The sequence below is a fragment of the Heliconius melpomene genome, chromosome 10 (genome assembly GCF_056956725.1).
Source record: "Heliconius melpomene rosina isolate 202511_hmr_F chromosome 10, ASM5695672v1, whole genome shotgun sequence".
Lineage (NCBI taxonomy): Eukaryota > Metazoa > Arthropoda > Insecta > Lepidoptera > Nymphalidae > Heliconius > Heliconius melpomene.
The window spans coordinates 17,353,196-17,372,607 of NC_140398.1; the positions used below are offsets into that span (position 1 = coordinate 17,353,196).

General features: G+C 32.2%; 4 protein-coding genes across 16 annotated transcripts in view; 2 read left to right on the top strand and 2 right to left on the bottom strand.

Annotated features, from left to right (window-relative positions):
• The window catches only part of conu (Rho GTPase-activating protein conundrum), an 82,522-nt gene extending 72,581 nt beyond the window's left edge, over positions 1-9,941 (top strand). For all 3 annotated transcript variants that reach the window (XM_085192165.1, XM_085192166.1, XM_085192167.1), the window contains 9 exons: positions 3,259-3,383; positions 3,661-3,818; positions 4,041-4,146; positions 4,600-4,705; positions 5,633-5,792; positions 6,156-6,322; positions 6,841-7,018; positions 7,516-7,699; positions 8,094-9,941. In XM_085192165.1, coding sequence (XP_085048291.1) covers positions 3,259-3,383; positions 3,661-3,818; positions 4,041-4,146; positions 4,600-4,705; positions 5,633-5,792; positions 6,156-6,322; positions 6,841-7,018; positions 7,516-7,699; positions 8,094-8,268 — 1,359 coding nt within the window. In that variant the 3' untranslated portion in view covers positions 8,269-9,941. The remainder of the gene's footprint in view (positions 1-3,258; positions 3,384-3,660; positions 3,819-4,040; positions 4,147-4,599; positions 4,706-5,632; positions 5,793-6,155; positions 6,323-6,840; positions 7,019-7,515; positions 7,700-8,093) is intronic.
• Positions 9,942-10,453: 512 nt separating this feature from the next.
• Nup43 (nucleoporin 43) lies at positions 10,454-12,483 on the bottom strand. Its single transcript, XM_085192168.1, has 3 exons — positions 11,967-12,483; positions 11,445-11,616; positions 10,454-11,082 (listed from the first exon to the last, which is right to left on the bottom strand). Exons 1-3 carry the CDS (start codon positions 12,317-12,319, stop codon positions 10,582-10,584), a joined length of 1,026 nt encoding a protein of 341 aa, XP_085048294.1. The 5' UTR covers positions 12,320-12,483; the 3' UTR covers positions 10,454-10,581.
• A 149-nt stretch (positions 12,484-12,632) lies between these two features.
• On the top strand, positions 12,633-14,636 carry LOC146536017 (queuosine 5'-phosphate N-glycosylase/hydrolase). Its single transcript, XM_085192169.1, has 4 exons — positions 12,633-12,939; positions 13,109-13,324; positions 13,611-14,070; positions 14,364-14,636. Exons 1-4 carry the CDS (start codon positions 12,832-12,834, stop codon positions 14,591-14,593), a joined length of 1,014 nt encoding a protein of 337 aa, XP_085048295.1. The 5' UTR covers positions 12,633-12,831; the 3' UTR covers positions 14,594-14,636.
• A 211-nt stretch (positions 14,637-14,847) lies between these two features.
• Positions 14,848-19,412, bottom strand: part of M7BP (Myosin-7a binding protein) — an 87,419-nt gene continuing 82,854 nt past the window's right edge. For 7 of the 11 annotated variants that reach the window (XM_085192157.1, XM_085192156.1, XM_085192159.1 and 4 more), the window contains 4 exons: positions 19,054-19,393; positions 18,754-18,895; positions 16,786-17,406; positions 14,848-16,170 (listed from right to left, as the gene is read on the bottom strand). In XM_085192157.1, coding sequence (XP_085048283.1) covers positions 15,859-16,170; positions 16,786-17,406; positions 18,754-18,895; positions 19,054-19,393 — 1,415 coding nt within the window. In that variant the 3' untranslated portion in view covers positions 14,848-15,858. Of the gene's footprint in view, positions 16,171-16,785; positions 17,407-17,890; positions 18,896-19,053; positions 19,394-19,412 lie in introns of those variants that run through there. The other 4 variants (XR_014878377.1, XR_014878375.1, XR_014878376.1 and 1 more) reach the window with 4 other exon arrangements.

A 19,412-nucleotide genomic window follows, 5' to 3' on the forward strand; every position in this document is an offset into this window, starting at 1 on the left:
AGCATTGTTCTAATTTAATATGATAAATTTCGTCACGCTTTTCCCGCATCCCTGCTATGCGGAAAATTTTGTTTAAACATAATATGAAAATGATTAATCTTATAAGTTTATATCTAAACTCGCTTCATGTAAATTAACCGCAAATAAGAAATACGTCACGCGGTGATAAGTTATCAATCATCAAGATAACCGATAAGGGCACAGTCATTATCAGTTACGAAAGCACTTTTCTTTTTAAAAATTATTGTTTAATACTGTCATTTAATATATGTATTGGTATATTAAATGTTTCATAAATATTCACCAAAAAATAATAAGAACAATATTATTTTGATATCTGTATTTATTTTTAAACTTAGCAGTTAACACATGTGACGCTCTCCAGTCGAGGGACGCATGTTGATGAACCGACCTCGATATTCCGTTTAATAGACGACTTCCTTTTACCAATTGTAATACTAATGTTATGGTAGCATATGACATTTAAACTTCTAAACTAATATTATAAAGCTGAACAATTTGTTTGGTTAAATGCTCTTATCTCCGTACGTATCCCACACATAGCTTGGTAGGCTGAAAGAACCTGGGAACCTCCGTTCCCATTAATACATTTCCGTTCCCCACTCCCCACTTATGATGTTCTACTACAAGCTTTGCCGCTCTTTGTTTAAGCTTACTTTATCATTGTAAATCTTAACTTAACGCACTTATTACTTGCTAGTTACTTGTCAAGCATAAATCTGCCCATATCTGGTTAAGACATTAATGATGATGCCATCATCGCTTTTGTGCAGCTATTTGTAGATTATGAAGTACTATACATTCTATTAGTATGTGTATCTATATGCTTAATATCATTGCCTTATCCCGCATATAGCAGGATAGGAAGAGAGAAGCTTAAAGCTACTGTCAAGAAACTGTTCTCTGCTGCTCGAATTCGAGACAGTAATCGATTATTTTTATGTATAGATATTTTTATTTTTTGTATCTATTTATTCGATTATTTTTTTGTGTAAATTTTATAATATGCACACTTGCACACAGTTTTTCAATCATTTTCATGTCCATTTACAGTCGTTATTAATAAAATTATATGTTCATTAATTAGGACTTTTGACTTCTAATAACTAAGGTTTTTATTAAGCTTTAATTCAATAATTATTCAATAACATGCAAAATAACATACTAAGAAATAGCTACCAACATGACAAAACTGTAAATTGTGTAAAAAAAGAACAAAAAAAATGTATTACGACATACCTTGTAGGCACTAGGCTCTGGAGTAGGAACTTCATTCCACAACCATGGATATTAAAATGCTCTGGCGGTGAACGACACGCTTCCGAGAAGTTTGTGTATGTGTTTATGTTGTGTGTGTTGTTGATGCTTAAATCAAACCATGTGTGTACTGGGAAGAGGCAAGGAAGGAATGCATAGTGACTTTGTTCGTGGGCTTATTATTAAATTGTTGTTTTACTATTTATATATGTTATTATTGAATTATTTATTTATCTTAGTTTTACGCTGTGTACAATTTTCGAGATATTGTGGGTTGAGTGGTAGAGCTCAACGCCGCGGTTTCTGTTAGTAGAGGACATTAAAATATTAATAATTAATTCATTCCCTCTAGTAGGAATCGAACCAACGGCCTTACAATCAGATGCTGTGCCTCTGCGCGAAGGCGATATCATTGATTTATTATTTAAAAAAGCCTTTAGTGTCAAGAGACACTACGCTGAACCGGCAAAGGTAGATTTTGATGACTTTAAAAAATTGATTACATTATTTTTAAGGCCAGTCGTGGGGCAGGGGCACAAGTGTGCGGCTGAAAACACCATAGTGAGTCAATTCCACTTGAGGTACTCTGGTAACGCCACTCAATACTCAATGCCTCTAGAATTTGGCGGAAAGCGGGGAATGGAAGTGTCCCAATGGGAACGGAATGTCTTAACACTAGGTTTCTAGGTTCCCTTTGCCTAAGCGGGATACAGCCAGAAAAATATACATTATTTACTAAAAATTTTAAAAATACAACTAATACTTAAGAAGCCTGAAAATATCAACAAAAGCCATTGCAATAACGGAAAGGTTAGATAAGTGAATGCGTAGTAAGTAGTAACTAAACAAAGTTATCTCAGTTAAAGATGTATTAACTTGACTTTCATTTCTTACGTAATTGTATACGGCAATGATAAACGTAATACTCAGAATTCCCTTCTCATTAGTATCTAGAGGTTGTCTTTAATTTGTTAAATATTTGTCATTAATAGTCACAGATAAAAAATGGCTTTACCGTTTTAAAACTTAAAATTAGAAAACAAAATAATATCGGTAAATACCTGTAGAGCACTGGATGGAACATCGCCCGACTTTCGGAAGAGCAGCGTTTGTGGATTCGATCCTAACTTAGTCGATCCAATTATTTGAATGAAGCCAGTAGAGGAAATGACATACATATTTCATATGTTCAATTCTTCGGTCGGTAGCGAGGCAAAACATAAGGTTTCTTCTGCCTAGCCTGTTATGAGTTCTTACATATATATGGCATGGCACTGTAAGATCACAGCGCCGATTTGATTAGAGAATTTTTAGGACTGAAAAGTGCTCAATATTTCAGAAATCCTAACTTCAGAGCGGCCACAACTCATCGACCGTAATACCTAAAGTATCTGTCGATAATATTAAACTTCATTCATATCACTTTCCTCACATTCTACGGCGCGTCCCATCAATATATTACGACATAGGTACATATTAAAGCACCAGTCTTCTCTTCTCACGACGCTTTCTATTAACAAAAACGAGTCGTTAGCAACAATTAACTTGTTTCTGTGCTACGGTGACGTTTTAAGTGCTTTAGACAATTCTGGTTCTATTTGTTCTTTTTTTGTTTTGTAGAAATTGTTTTGTAACGTGAGTAATGGTAATAAGTGGTCAAATGTGAAGTTCAGAGATGTATTTAAAGTAAAAGTTGTTCAAAGATACATTTTAGTTTTGTATTGTGTCATGTGAGTGCCCTAACAGTCAAAATGTTGAAAAATTAAGTTGTTTTACTTGTGACTTGTGTGTTGCGGAACAATTGGAGATATTTTTTTTTGGTTTGTATGACTTAATTAAAAACGATGATAAGACAAATTGTATACTATCGAAATTAAATTGAATTTAGTTATCTTAAAAAAACATCAAATTAAATAATTTCTAAAAAGTAAATATCACCAATATTAAATGCCTTACTTAAAAAACCAATCTTTCTTCTAGAATTCGAGCGGCAGCGAGCCTCGGTCGCGCAGTGCGACTCCTGATTCATTGGACTCGTTGCCGAGCGGCGGCTCCGGCAGCCCCCCCACTGAGTGGGCAGACAGCGCTACGCCACCAGACTTTGTGTAAGTCTTAATGCTTTTTTAGAAAAACTTATAAATCGATCGATCGATCGCGAACGTTTGTGGGTTCTATGCCATTCAGGGAAATTAGTCATCCAAAGTTATCATTTCTTCGCTCTGGCAATAAAACAAACCGCGATATAAAGTTCCGAGAGTTAACACACAATGCCACGAAAATTCACCGGAAAGTGGGGAACGGAGTGTCTTAACACTAGGTTCCCTCTGCCTACCCTGCTATATACAGGGTGCGTTAACCTAAACAACATCCTCTATTCTCCAGCGACACGTACCCGCCACACACGCATGCGCCAATAGCGCGCACGCCGTCCGCACCGGCGCGGCGCGTGCGCCTCTCCCCGCCCGCCCACTCGCCGCCGCGCGTGCAGGAGCTGTTCAAACCCAACGACTTGCATTGGGCGGATATTGCTTCTAATACTGGTATGGTGTTTTTTACATATGGATTATACTAATGATCTATTTTTATATAGATTTTTAAACAGTAATTTATAAGATACAGTTAGTCCAAATTGATACCGTCTTATAACAATGAGATGTAATGTCCATACTGAGTATATAGTCTATATAGTCCTTCAAACAAATCCTTAAGCTTAATAATGTTACTATATATTTTATCCTAATATAAAAATGCATTCTTTGCAGAAGGTATCGAGCTGCTAGGCTACCAAAGGTACGGCACAGTTCAAGGACCACGAATAGGCAAGGAACGTATCAATGGATCCATATTGAAAAACAACGACCCTTTTATGTAAGTTTTGACAAAAGATAATTTATCTATATTATAAAATTATATGTTGCTAGCTCATTATGCGCCATATAAAATTTATATCCATTTAGGTGTTTTTAGAAAACTTCATTAAACGGATGTTGCTTGTACGTAGCGTGGGTAGATATTTTAGTCACTTTCCCTTGTATATATTGAACATATTTAATAATACATTAATACTTATTTCGAAATAACCAAACGAATTAAGTTTTAAATTTTTATAATGCTATTTATTTAATTATTTCGAAGGACGAATATCGTAATACAGGCAACCAGTCCGGAAACAGAAAAGATTTTTAATAATTACCTTTGCCTATTTTTAGTCTGTGTACGAAATTGTACACAGCGTGTGTAATTTTACATAATATATTTTGTTGTAAAATGACGTATATATTTATTTTGGTGTATACTTAATCAAAATTTGGTTTATTATAGGAATCATGCGCCTGTATCTCGAACAAAAAGCGCGGCGTCAGCGCAACAGCCGCTCAGCTTCGAACACAAGTTTAACTTGGACAGACAGATGATGCATCATGAAGAGGTAATTTTCTTAATATTTGTATATGTATTGTTTACTTACACCTACCTCCAATTTCCTCTGCAATCTCAAATGGAAAGAACTAAAGGCCTATATTTAAGTAAAAATCTCCTCACTGGATGAAACAAAGAGAGACGTTGATGTCCAGAACGCAGTGTCTAACATTATGGTTTATTTGACCTTTTCAATACTTGAGATTGACTTGACCATATTCGAAATTGAGCTTGAAACTAAAAAAATCTATTTCCTATACACATATGAAGATTACGTTAGTAAATTTAGTAATATAGACACGGTTCATTTATATATTTTATTATAACTCTACCTTGGGAACATAATTTCATCTCGACTTACTAAGAGTTGCGGCTTAAAATGGATTTACTTGCAAAATGTTGAGCTTCCGTTCCATATGTAACGTAACGCTCTGAGTGAATTGCGGTGAGATGACGCAATCACCTGATTCTGCATACAATTGCTTGCACTTAATCAGATCTACACTTAGTTTTTATTATATGCGTTATTTTCCTATTATTAAAATGTCATATGTTTTCTTTCTTTACGTCTTTAAGTAATATATAGTAACATGTTACATTTTTAAAAATAAGCTTCACGCTGTATCCCGCATATAGTAAGAACCTAGTGTTAAGATACTCCGTGCCCCACGTGCCGTCCAACTTTCTAAACATTAGTAAAAATATTCGAATAATGGAATGGAATTTGTATTGACTACCGATCAGAGGGAGGAAATGAAAATAATACACTCCTTAAATTGTAAATCGATCCCACAAATATGGCTTTTACAATCAGAGGATGCGTTTTTCGGCACACAATGTGCCGAATATGGTGCATGGTGTAGTCCATAATATATATATTTTTTATTTATATTGAATTATAATCATATTATTAAAACCACAAATTTACTTTCTAAAGGATTGGCCAGAACAAGACAGTGTTGTAGATATCGAAAGTGTGGGAGAACCTCAGTTAAAGAAATTACAGCCTTTACTCTGGTTGGAACTGACTACGCTCTTCGATAGATACTCTTTGCCTTTCCACAAAAGGAAAACTCCTAAGAAGAAGCGGAAAGAAGGTAAATTGTTATAATACTTTTTGTTATAATAATGTAAATTGTTATAATTATATTTTTTCTGAGGCCGTCATGGTGCAGTAGCACAAATGAGTGGCTTCCAACGCGGTGGTGGTGGGTTCGATTACAACATCATTTACATTTCATCGCTTCGGTAACAACTAACACGGCAAAGCGCGGTGTTGAGTTCCGCCAGAACACGCAATTACTCGAAAGTTCTTTAAAATGTGGTGTTGCTATATGTAAAATTACTTAAATTATCTTAATATTAAAGAATAGTACTTAATTTAATTTTAATTGTATTTTAAGTTGTAATTAATTTTTAATTGTATTGTATATTAAGTGTAGTAATTATTTAATTCCCAGAAGGCGCAGTATTCGGTGTTGCATTAGAAACGTTGCTTCGTAAGGACATGATACTATGGGAGGAAACGTGGAGTTCAGTTCCGTCGATCCTTAGATCTTTATCATCAGCTTTACGCTCCAGAACTAAAGATGAAGGACTCTTACGTGTACCTGGGAATAAACATAAGGTAAAATAATTTATTTGTTGTGGGTACCTCATTACCATTTTTTTTTTACTATATGGTCACCGAGTCGCGCATGTTTGCTCATTATGCACTCGGGAATAACATAATCAAAAGTAAGGAAAATCGTATAATTAAATCTGCGCCGCTTTCTACAACTACGTACAGGACGGCCACAACCTCGATAAAAAAGCGATATTTTAAAAGTGTTATTCCACAGTTAAAGAAGAAATTTACTTTTTTTGTGATAAGATTTATACCCACTATTTTCTATCTATTTTTAAAAGGCCTCCTTTTAAAAATACATTTTCTTCTCTTATCCAAGTTCCTATATATCTAATCTTTTCGTTTCTTATGTCTTTTTTTCTATTTAACATTCAGCTATATGTATGGCCTATGCTATATATAAAACCATTAATAACTTGTGAAACGCAATAAATAAATTTATCAAGTCCCTTCTTAATGTTTCAACTGATAATTTCTTTCAGAAAGTTTTATTCGATTATTTTGAAATTTCCTCACAGATCGAAGCCCTCTGCCAACTAATAGAACGTCAATGGTACGAGGACCGTAACACAGTAGAGGCGGCGTTAAACCGCGCGACCGGACACGACCTGGCTGCGGTGTTCAAACGATTACTTCGTGCATTACCGCAACCTCCTCTCACACAGGAGCTTATGAGATTGTTTTATCATACTTATGGTAAGTTACTATGTGATTTTTTGTCACGTGCTTCAAGCTGTATCCCGTATATAGCAAGATAGGCACTTAGTCTTAAGACATTACGTTCCCTACGGACTAACAAATTTTCGAGACATTAGGTTCAGTAGTAGGACAAAGCTAGGATTTAAAAATAATTATCTTCCCGAGTGGAATCGAACCCACAGCAAAAGTAAAATACTTAAGTGAAATATATTTCAATAATGACTAGAGTGTATAATAATACATTTAAACTAGGCACTATCTGTTCTAAATAATAAGATAATAATATAATACAGTACGGCCGATGTGTCGTGGCCGCCTTGAAGTTAGGCTTTCTAAACTTTTGCGCGTTGTACACTCGGGAGGAAAATATTCAAAACTAGGAAAAATGCCTACAATTAAATCTGCAGCAACAATCTACTTTGGCTAACTTCAGTGCGGCCACGACTCGTTGACCGTACTGTACTTATTTTAAACATTTTTCTCTTCTATTCCAGCATTAACCGGCACAACACAAGGCCGAGCGCTAAATCTCCTAGTTCTTCTCTTACCGCCGGAACAGAGAGCGACACTGCGCGAGCTGCTACAGCTAGTGAGGGAGATAGTGTCTATGAGTGACACTAACAAAATGAGTGAACACAACGTGGCTATGATAATAGCTCCTACGTTGTTTCCGCCAAGGTAATTATATATTCTTTATACTAGCGACTCGCGCTGTTTAATTAATTGTTATATTATAGTCAAATTATACAAAATCTTTACATAAATTGTGGCCGTTGAGTTATTCTGATATATATTACAGTAACAGATATATGTATATCTCAGTATTTTTTACGTGAAAGAGGAACAAATATCTAACTTCGAAATCTTTCACATTTATAATACTATTAGTAACATTAAATAATAGCTTACTGCATACCTGTTCCGGTTTACACAGTTTAAGTTACGGTCCTAAATTCCCATATAAACTACACATACATACACTTGAAGCACCAGATATAGCCTAATGTAAACGTAGCTTTAAATTGAATTGAGTAGTAGCTAAAAATTATAATAAGTATTTCTCTATTCCCAGCCTTCTCCTAAAGCAATCAGACAGTCTAGAAACTCAACTCGCAACAGCTGCCAACAGTTGCCACGTGACTGAAGCTCTAATGCGATGGTGCGACCAACTGTACACAGTGCCACACTCTCTGTATTCCGCCTCGCAGAGAAAACCACCGCCGCACCGGAGGGTTCATCATACTTGACTTAGGGTTCAACATACTTGAGTAAATTGTGTATAATAAATATTATAAGCTCTAATGCGATGGTGCAACTCATTATACACAATGCCACACTCTTGGTATTATGTTTTGGGGAGTCAACACCCAAGATATCGGAGAGTTCAACATACCTGAGTAAATTGTGTATAATGCATTGGGAATTAATGAGATTACCTGAAGTATAGTGGCTGTAATATCCACTTTCTGCTTTCCTCCAAGAGAGGAACTAGCGGAATAGATAGAGGAGAGAAAGAGGGTTGAGACACTATATTATCAAATTTCTGTTGATTTTTAACATCAATATCCATTTTGTTAAACATATGTTTTGTGTAAATCCAACATATTTGAACAAAATTTTACTAAGAATGGGTCGATTAATGATACTAACCGAAATATAATGCCTGAGCTCTGCACTCAGTAGTCAGTAGAGTATTGACAGACAAATAAATCAAAATTCTATATTTTTTATGTATAATGTGGTTTAGATAAATCCAGTGTTAGAAATTTTCATTAACAGCTGGTACTGTATGTTATTATAGACTTTGGTTATAAGTGCAGTTGTAGCGAATTCAAATCCCGATTGGGGCAATAGCTTATAAGGTCTAATATAATAATAATGAATATTCTAAAAGCCAGTGAAGTTTTTTCTTTCTTAATAGCAGTTCTACGGTGCTTTATTTTAAGGTCGAGTCAAATAATGCTGTGTTAATGAACAATGTCGAGTGATACTATATACATATTGTTATATATTATTAATATTAGTACTGTGTGTTAATTAAGTTTAACACATTTAGTATGGATATGTGAATAAGATGCCAAATATATGTATGTATATATGTAAATCTTTATGTATTATTTTAATTAATTATATGCAATAGTATTCCAATTTATGACCTTTCATGTTATGAGGCTGTATTTTAATAGATTTTTTTGTGGTTTGGTTAACTATGTGGCTTTTAAGAAATTTTATGATCAAAATCTATTAAAATTAATAAAAAAATTAACAAAATATATTTTAAAAAATATAAATATGAGGTTTCACAATTATTCACCTCTTTATAATGAAAAATATAGTTAACCAATTCACAAATATTATTTGAACTTGGTATGAGGTATCATTGGCTTGGATGAGTTACCTTTTGGCAAACGGTTGTAAATGGTGCCGTTGTTTGATATTTTCTTAAGTACTCAATTTCAAGAGTATCGCCCAAAAAGCAAAAATGAATAATGTATAAATTGTGATTACTATTTAAAAAAAATTAAGGCAGTGGCTCTCAAATATTGTTTGCAGTTCACTTTTAACTAGTTAATCTTTTTTGTAGAAGGTTGGTTTATGATAATAATTTCTTGTAATCAAAAAAGATGAACACCTCTGTGCCACCAAATGTTCAACCTCTGTTGAAAATACCCCTATTTTTACTATTTAAGGTACTTATGGTTTACCTAAAAATATAATTGTTTTTAGAATTTTCTAGAGATTACATTCTTCTTCGGCGATGCTCTTGCTCATATTATTCTTTATTTAATTAATTTTAATATAAAAAATGTAAATAAAAATTGTAATTACCAATCGACTAGGCAAGCAAAGACTGACTTGTATTATCTATGTATGTTTTAAATTTAAGTGTATTACTTCACAAATAAAATATGTTATTCTATTTGGTTTTTTAATTAATTTTCTTATAAGTAATATACCTAATTTTTGGGTATAAATATAGTAGTCAACATAGTTTAGATGCGTCTGTTAAAATAAGATGGTCATGGGTTGACATGATATAGGCATATTTAAAAAGGCCACTAACACTTTCTTTTCGAAAAAATATTTATGAAACTACAATTGTTAATAGTCCATATTTATTAAAGCTTCAGACTGCCTCCCACTCAATACACTTCATTGTCATTAGGACCCTACAATTCTTCACTTTCCGCCGCATTCACGACGCATTGCGTGTTGAGAGTGGTGGAACTCTCTGCTGAACATGGAATTTTTAAAGTTTGTTACAAAAAATACAGCGGAACTTTTACAGTTTGTTAAAAGAAATCATTAAAAACTGTATAAGTTTCCAAAAATAAAGTCTTGCCTCATGTCATATATCAACTAGAACAAGATTTTAGTAATTAAAATTACTCCAGATTTTAGTAAGTAAATACAATTATTAAAAAAAAATTAAGTGCTCAACATTACTTTATTGATAAAAGTTAAATACACAAGCAAATCTTGCATTTATTCAGTAGCAGACTTCATTTCATACAAAACAATTTAACATACAAGGAACATACAACAATAAGAAAAAAGCACTAATATTTAAAATTTTTAATCAAATATATAGCTTCATTGTCCGCCCCACAGAGCACTCTACCCTTATCACAGTGTAAGGTATTAATCGCTTTATGCAAAGTTGGCATAAGTGCATTTACATTCATAGCAGTTTTATCTTCTAAAGGAACAAAATCTTCTGGACCCTTCTTAGTCAAAGTCTCCATATTCCAATCCCATACTTCCCCGGAAACAGAACTAGTAAGTAATTTATTAGGATTTTCTGGATGAAATTGCATTTCTGTGACACCTGCAGCATGAGCATTCAGTAAAGAAGTAGGAAACTGGTTCATTCTTAAGTCCCATACTGCTAAAGCGCCTGATTCGCTGCCAGCAAGTATTATATGAGGTTGTGTTGGGTGTTTTTCAATACAAGTTGCGGCTAATTCATCTCCTGCTAGCAAGAAGGCTGCAGCTGGCTTGTTATTGGTAGATCTTATATCCCATATTTTCATATGACCTCTTATGTTACCTGTTATTACCTGTATAACAATAATATTGATAAGCTTATTGTAACAATTATTTCTTCATTAATTACAAAGACAGTGGGCAGTGTCTGACCATAACTGTAATAGTTGTGAGTTTGATCGTAACTCAGATTGATGAATTTTCGACTTATGTATCTAAAATATATTATATTTTAATGCTACACGAAAAGAAAAAGAAAAGCTATACAATGGTTCCGTTAACAGTAACTATCAGTGGATATTTACTGTTAACAGAACCATTGTGTATCTTCTTTATCTGTTTATAGATTTAATCAATTGGTTTATTGAATAGGCCATATAAAAATATATATTTTTTATAAAATTATAAACAAAAGCTAAAATTATTTGAAAGTTACCTCATTCAATTTAATAAAACAAATTGAATGTAAAGAGCAGCTGTCCGCTCCTTTGATAGAGTGTGATATATCTCCTCTCCTACCATTCAATATATAGATGTTGCCATCTTCTCCTATACTGGCTATATCTCCCTCTAATGTGTCAAGGGAAGTGCATGAACTTTTTTCTGCTCTGAAAATAAAACAAGAATAGTCAATTATATATTTTAAGATTTCAATTTATATACTGACAAAACAATATAAACTTCTTACAAATTTTATTTATATTATATAGATATTCTTTTCGATTCATTCTGTATCATATTCTGCCCAAAACCAAAACCATGAAATATTGTGTGTTGAGTGGTGGAACTCAATGATGCACTTTGACTTACCAGAAATAGGCAATGAAATTTAGCAGTTAGAAATATAACATATTTGCAGTAGTTTATGTTAAAAAGCTAGTGTTTCATTTCATATGTAAAAATATTTTAATTTAATTTATATACTAAGCATAAAGGCAAAGAAATTAAAATTATTTACCCAAAATTGTGTAATTTATTCCACGAATATATTTCTTTTAGCGGAGACTGTCGATCATAAGCGCTAACTTCGAGCATTTTAACATCACCATTCGAAATGGACACAGAAATAATATTTTTATTTACAAATCTTATTTCAGTGACATCACCATCTATTTTATATTCTGATAATTGTCGTGGATATTCAACATCTTCATCTTCATTTATTGTTTCGAAACTCCAAACTTTTATAGAATTCTCATCGTCGTCCCAACTCCCGGTAAAAAAGTGTTTTGTTTCCGCATAATCTTCTGGGATCCATCTAATTTTATTTATTTTCTGGGATACAAAAGTGCCTTGCACGTCTAAAGGCATTGTCTTTATAAATTAAGTAAGTAAAGTGCTGAATACAATCACTTCTCCGTTTTTACAAGATATTTTTAGGTTACAATATTCTTTTCAAAATTCTGTGTGACAACTGCGACAGTTGTTGATTGTTGATATATTTGACAATTGATTCAGATTGACAAGTAAAACATCATATCGCACATTTTAATTTTATTATAATTGTACCTACCATATCGTATATAAGTACCCTAATACGGTAATTACTAATTAATAAAGAAAAAAATAAATTATTTTAGTATAATTGTTTTATAGATTTATTACCACTTAAGGTGGTATTGTGAATTGTATTTTGTAATTTATTTATAAGTCACAAATCACAACAAAGGCTAGCAACACTCACCAAAAGTAAACTTTTAAAACTTAATATTGATAAGATAAAAATAAAGCGCCATAAATAAAGAACCGAACCGAAGATAAAAATAAATATAAGATTAAGAGATACTAACATCAGTGTTTTCTACTTTTCTTTATAAATAACAATGGTCCGTGAAGGTGTATTACCACCAGCTGCGTCTGGAGCATATATCAGTGAAAGAGCTGAACATGTTAAAATTCACAATGATGGAATTAATAAACTTTGTGACGAGGTAAATATCAATATCTAATTGATATAATTTATGACTTTGAAATCATCTATACTAGTTTTATAAAGCTGAAGAGTTTGGTTAAACACGCTATTCTCAGGAACTACTGGCTCATATTAAAAAAATATTTTTAGATAAAAATTAGTATCTATCATTTTTTTTAATTTTTCAGATGTTCCTTTCTTTGAAAGACAATAAACTTCAAATACCTGAAACTGGAGCCAATTCTATACATCCTGATAAAAACCATGAAAAAGCGGTTGACTGGGTTTTCGTAACTGATGCACTGAATTTTTGTTTTTGGTCAATGAATAAGGATACTCAATGGACCGTAAATGGTTATACTGGATATTATGCTTTAGAAGCAGCATTACACAGAGCTATAAATGTATGGAAATCATATATTTCTCTTGGGATTTATTTATTGTTTTATCAGCAACATCCTTTATTCTACAATAGGAGGCAGAGAGAATGAAGTGTCAGAGAAGAAAAATGAAAAGATTTTGTTCCACTGGTGGAATGGTATATTGAACCCACAACCATTCTGGTCACACTCAGATGCTTAAATTTTTATTTATAGTTAATAAGTATAATCAAATATTCAGGGCATTGCAATTTTTTTGATAAAAAAATGTCTTACAACATTTGTAATAATAAACATTTTTTTCATACAGGAAGGATATGACATTACAAATCCTGACTATTACTCAAAAATAACAGAAACAAACTTAAAACACATATTCAGAGGTGACACAAAAGCAGAAATACCTTTATTAAAACAAAGAATGTCTGTGTTACACGAAATTGGGAACATATTAATAGTAAAATTTGATAGAACTTTTGAAACTTGTGTTAAAAATGCAAACAAATCTGCCATTAAATTGTTAGAGATTGTTGTTAATAATTTTCCATGTTTTCAAGATGAAGGTTTATATAAAGGGATGATGTTATCTTTTTATAAAAGAGCTCAGATATTAGTAGCTGATTTGTGGAATTTCTTTGATGGTGCCGGGGCTGGTGAATTTTATGATATTGATAAAATGACAATGTTTGCAGACTACAGAGTGCCTCAAGTGCTAGTTTATTTTTGTGTTATGAGTTATAGTGATGAATTGATGGAGAAATTACAGAAAGGTTTGTTAATAATAAATTATTACTAAGGGATTCATTCAAGTATTGTCACAATTTGTAGGGAGAGGTAGACCATACAATATACAGGGGTGGGGGGTTTTTTTAAAACAAAATAAAAATGACATTAGGTACTAATATAATTGTGATGAGGATTAATCACTTGCAAGTTGAAGGGATGGGGATGAGAGGGTAATAATTTTTAAAAATTTCATTGAGTAATACCAGAGTGGTGCATTTATTTATAAATTAAAGAAAAAATGATTGATGATGTATGATTTGTGTTATTTTTATTTCAGACATTCTATTACCTAGTTGTTCGGAAGAAGAAATAGAAATAAGAGGCTGTTCAATTCATGCAGTGGAGGTCCTAAAACAGCTGCTACAAGAAAAAATAAAATCTTCTGGAATGGACGTAGAAGTGCCAAACTCTGGCCTTATCGATTATTATTTATGGTGTTACAGACGGAAACATGCTAAACAAATGGAGAAAATACCATATCACAAAACTTTGGGCATATTTTATTAAGATTTTTTTTGAAAATTATAAAATATATTTGGTTGTTATTAAATTTTTGTTTTGATTTTACTTTTGTGGATGTAACATATATTCTAATTTAACATATTCTATTCTAACATATGATCTTTATCTTACTAGGAATCCTTTCGCGGCCCGCGCGCGCTAGAACTACACAATTATTTTTTGTTAACTAATCTGAAATATTTTCGTGTTCTAATGACATTATCATTTTAAAGACCTACCAATAAAAAAAAATAAAACAATACAGTTTATATTTTTATAATTCCATAGTAATTGACATAACTCATCACAAGAACCTTATCCAATATACAATATTTTTCGGATCTATTCATTTATTTTATTATTATCTAAGTACAATAGCTCCAGATTAAATATCACTTGTAAATAAAGAAGTATTTATTGCACATCTTATGCGTAACTAAACTCCAAATTAAAGTAACGGTTAGCACACAACCTCGAGATACCTATTCGCTATAAGGAATGTATATTTACAACTTTGGCTTTAGCTATATTATATGTAGGATGATTTTGAGCTATCGAACATTTCAGGTTTCATTTTTTTTATTTTGTTTTAAAATATCTCCTAATAAATTTTAACATTTTTAATTTAATTTTCGAAACTTCTAAGTCGTATATAATTTTTTTGTCTAAACTGTAATGTGCGATAGCTGTAAATGGCACTTAGTATTTACACTGTAGCCTAATTAATGAATATTTTTAATATTTAATATTATAAAATAAAAGTAATTGTGACAAAAAGTAAACGTTATAAATTATAAATAATATTTAATTTACATCCTAGTTCCAACCACACCATATTATTATATTATCTGTCCATTTTACCGTCGTTAAAAGATTTTTCAAAAAATTCCGATGCTTATACTACTACCTCTAATTTCAGTTTTTAATTTCTTTACGAAAGATAAAATACATTTTTTTAAAACTTACTTTTAATATTTAAGTGCAAAATGGCACTGACTGCAATCATTTAAAATATATTATCATTTATTTTTATAATTACAATATAATTTAAATCGAGCATAATTTGTATACCCAATATTTAAATTTCGTAACATTTCGGATTTATTTGTTCAATCAACTACAAAACTCTTTTACAAAATAGTAAAGAAGCTGTAGTTACCAGTTAGTGGAATTACTAGTGATCGTGTGTTATAAGAAAATATTTCATTTTATTATTATAAATATTAAATAAATAAGCATTGTCGAGACTTGCTCTAAAGAAGATTCAATTATTACTTTGTGAACTTATTTTTAAGACTTTCGAAGAAAGCTAATTTGGATTTTATTGTTCCTGGCTCGGGTACAGGACTGCCTGGTCTACTGGACTCCCTCATGATTTCTTCACCTTCAGGTAACTCTTTGGCACCTCCAGGAACAGTAAGTGGAGTAGCCATGGATAATTTCAATTCTTCACGAAATTCTTTTGAAATACTCCTAGCGGTGAGACTGTGCATGTATGACAGCTTGCTGCTGGACTTTTCTTTAATATCGGGACTTAGTATGTTTTCTTTGCTTCTGTGCCTCTTTAAAACTGGTTGCGTTTGCTGTAATTGATAAAATTGATACTATAATTATAAAATTTAGTCATACTTTGTGAGAAAATATAATATTATAAAACTTGGTCGAACTTGGATTGATTTGATTGTTTCCAAAACAAGTATAATTTTATACCTACAGTTTGTATAGGTAAATTAAAATAACTTTACTTATATATACTTTACGTATAAGTAAAGTTATTTTATCAGATACATAACACTTATGAATGCATGACTCATACATGCCTAAATAATTTAATATCGTCATCACAATAAAACTCGTCAATGTTAACTAAATGACCGAAAATTTGCAAGTACTTAAGTCTTAATATTTACGATAAAAGTATTCATTTTGTAGCTTTGGATAATTTTGGGAAACACTCAATCAATTAACATGAAACCAGATGTTCTTAGATAAATAACCGAACCCAAGTAATATTTACTGATTTCTGATTTCTATAGGTATGTAAGTATGCAAAATAATATATTTTCAACTAAATGGAATTTAAATTAGAAAAGTATTAATTAGTCGAAAAAATGTTGTTAAAAAAACCGTTATAATTTTGTTTCTGTGCATCTCATATGATGCATCAATGTCAAGTAATTATCCACATAAGGACTGACCTTGACCGGTTCACTGAGGCTCTCCATGCTCACAAACTTCTTTGCCAGCTCTTTCACGCTTGGTAAATGTGCTAGTTCATCTATTTCACTATTCTCTTCTTGCTCATCAGCTTTTAAACTATCAATTATCACTGCGTCATCTGAAACATCACTCCTTTCACTGAGTTTTTCGGTTTCTCCCGCATTCTTATCTACCATGTCGATGTTGTCATTTCTGTCAGTTTCGTATCTCGTTGATACCTTATCTTCTGGTTTACATTTCACAATCTCACCAGTTTGTACATTATAAATTTTAATTGAATCTTCCATACTTGATGTTATTGAGTTCTCGATGCTTATAGGCGATTTTTCACGTTCACTGTTATCTATCGCGGATATACTTTTGTCGGAATTGTAGGCAGACTGTAATATTTCTTCGAATTTCTTATCTGTTTCTTCATCTACATATACAGATTTATTTGGAAATAATGTATTCTCGTTGGCGTCTTCGTATTCTATTATAATTTCATTTTTATATTCGGAAGGCATCGTTGTAATTGATATGTTTTCTTTATCTTTACCACTGAATATTGTGTACTGTTGATTAGTAGCGATCGTATTGAACTGTTGTATCAATAGTCCCTGAAAGTTTAATTGCTATGTCATACTTAATGATAGAAGTTATCTTTTGACTAAATATTATAAAACCTTGATTTAATGATAACGAGATAAGAATTCAGTGTCGCAGTCAAAATTCGTTCATTTGTTTCAAGCAGTACAAAAATAAACTTTTTTGTTAACATCAACTACGCAAGATATGTCAACTACGTTGCTGAAATCTTGTCTAGAATCATACAATAATAATTATTAATATATTTAATAGTACAAGTGTAAGCCCCATGTTTAGAAAAGAAGGTTAAGTTACATAACGTTTTAAATAGAATTTCTATATTAGTTCGTGCAGTATTTAAGTAACTAAATGGTGGTATGTAATATTATTATTGGTTAAAGCGTCGGTGCTGATATCGTTAAAGATGGCGGTGGTAGGAAAATTTAGAGTTGTTAGTCACATGAGAAGCTTTGTTAGTCGAAAATATTTTTTTCGCCAAAAACTTACAACACTCACCACTAACTTCTTGGATGACTACTGTTGTTATACTGAAAACTTTAAAGGGCACAAGTCTATGAGTGCTGTTCTAGTCGATATACTAGTGCATAGTGCTGTTAGTCAGTCGAAATATTTAAAATCATGCTAAAACTTTCACACAGATGATTTAGTATAAACGAAGATAATTTTAAATTAATATGATATAATAATATCCTTTCACCATCTCCTCGCATGAATATAATATATTAATTTATAAATAAACGCTATGTTGGTAATAAACATAGTAAATGGAGATTCGTCCTGTCGGTTGGGATATCTACATTGTCAGACAACTAGAGTTAGGTGTACTAATTGGAACTAAAGGGTAGTAGTCACCAAAGTTCTCCATGAAAACCTTTTAACCTGACGCTCCCACCGAAAGCTATATTGATGCCTGGTCGTCGCTTACGAACGTACTCGCTTCTCATTGTGTTACTTCTAAGGTCAGCGTAGTTTTCGAAAAGATGGTCAGTAATTTCTGGTTTATTTGGTATTTTAAGTCTAACTACATCGTTTATTTCATCTGCGTCGATTGGGTTATTACTGATTTTAAACATATCTTGACTTTGGGACTTGCTACAGACGTGATGGTTAAAGGTGTCGTTAAGATAATCGTTTCTGCATCCTTCAAAATTTTCAGTATTGTTACGTGAGAACTTATTGTGGGTATGTCTAAAATGAGGAGTACTGAACTCGTCACTACCGTCATATCTATCGGGGTTTTCAAAAATGGGATTGATAGCGAAATTGGGACTCGCATGTCTGGGGCTGAAGACGTTGCGATTTATGCTCGTATGAAGAGCGATGCCTTCGAGGTCACTCAAGGAGCTGCTGGCACTTACAGGTGCGAACTCCCTATCGAAATTTTCTAAGCTGGTGGATTTGTTAATGGAACTTGAGAGAGAACTCGCGCCGCTGAAGCTGTTTTTCTTTCGCTCTCCAGAAGATGATCTCGCTTCCTTGATATAGTAATCTCGATCATATCTACAACAATATATTTTTTTTAAATAATAATTTTATTCAAAGACGAAGAAATTTACAAACCACCAATTTGCAATTTACGAAACCATAACAAAAAAGTTTTCAAGAAAATTACAAGGAAACTTTTCATCAATGTAATGAGATAAATGATTTTTTCCTACCGTTTGTACTGCGGAATTTCCTCAGAGACCACATCTTTTAAAATTCTATGTGATGGACTCATTGATCTTCTGTCATTTACTTTTATATTTTCAGTGTTGACACTAGAATATAACTTAGATTCATTTAAAGAATTTTGCTTTTTAAGGCTTTTGTCATTGTTATTATTATTATTATTTGATATATTTTTGTCATCTATTTCTTTTTTGGACGTTATAGAATCGAAAAGTGAAGATGTGCTTTTAGTTGAGAGTCTCTTCTTTATTGCTTCTGGAGAATATGGGTTATTTGGCATATCAACGTAATTAAGCCACTTTTTGCGTTCTCTGTCTGCTATAGAACCTAAAAATAAAAGAAAACT

Coding starts and splice junctions, on each gene's coding strand:
- Nup43 (XM_085192168.1), bottom strand. CDS start 12,319: ATGCCTTTAGACGTGCAAGGCACTTTTGTATCCCAGAAAATAAATAAA. Junction 11,617..11,966: donor AATAAATTACACAATTTTGG/GTAAATAATTTT, acceptor TTTTATTTTCAG/AGCAGAAAAAAGTTCATGCA. Junction 11,083..11,444: donor GTTTTATTAAATTGAATGAG/GTAACTTTCAAA, acceptor ATTGTTATACAG/GTAATAACAGGTAACATAAG.
- LOC146536017 (XM_085192169.1), top strand. CDS start 12,832: ATGGTCCGTGAAGGTGTATTACCACCAGCTGCGTCTGGAGCATATATC. Junction 13,325..13,610: donor CATTACACAGAGCTATAAAT/GTATGGAAATCA, acceptor TTTTTCATACAG/GAAGGATATGACATTACAAA. Junction 14,071..14,363: donor GATGGAGAAATTACAGAAAG/GTTTGTTAATAA, acceptor TTTTTATTTCAG/ACATTCTATTACCTAGTTGT.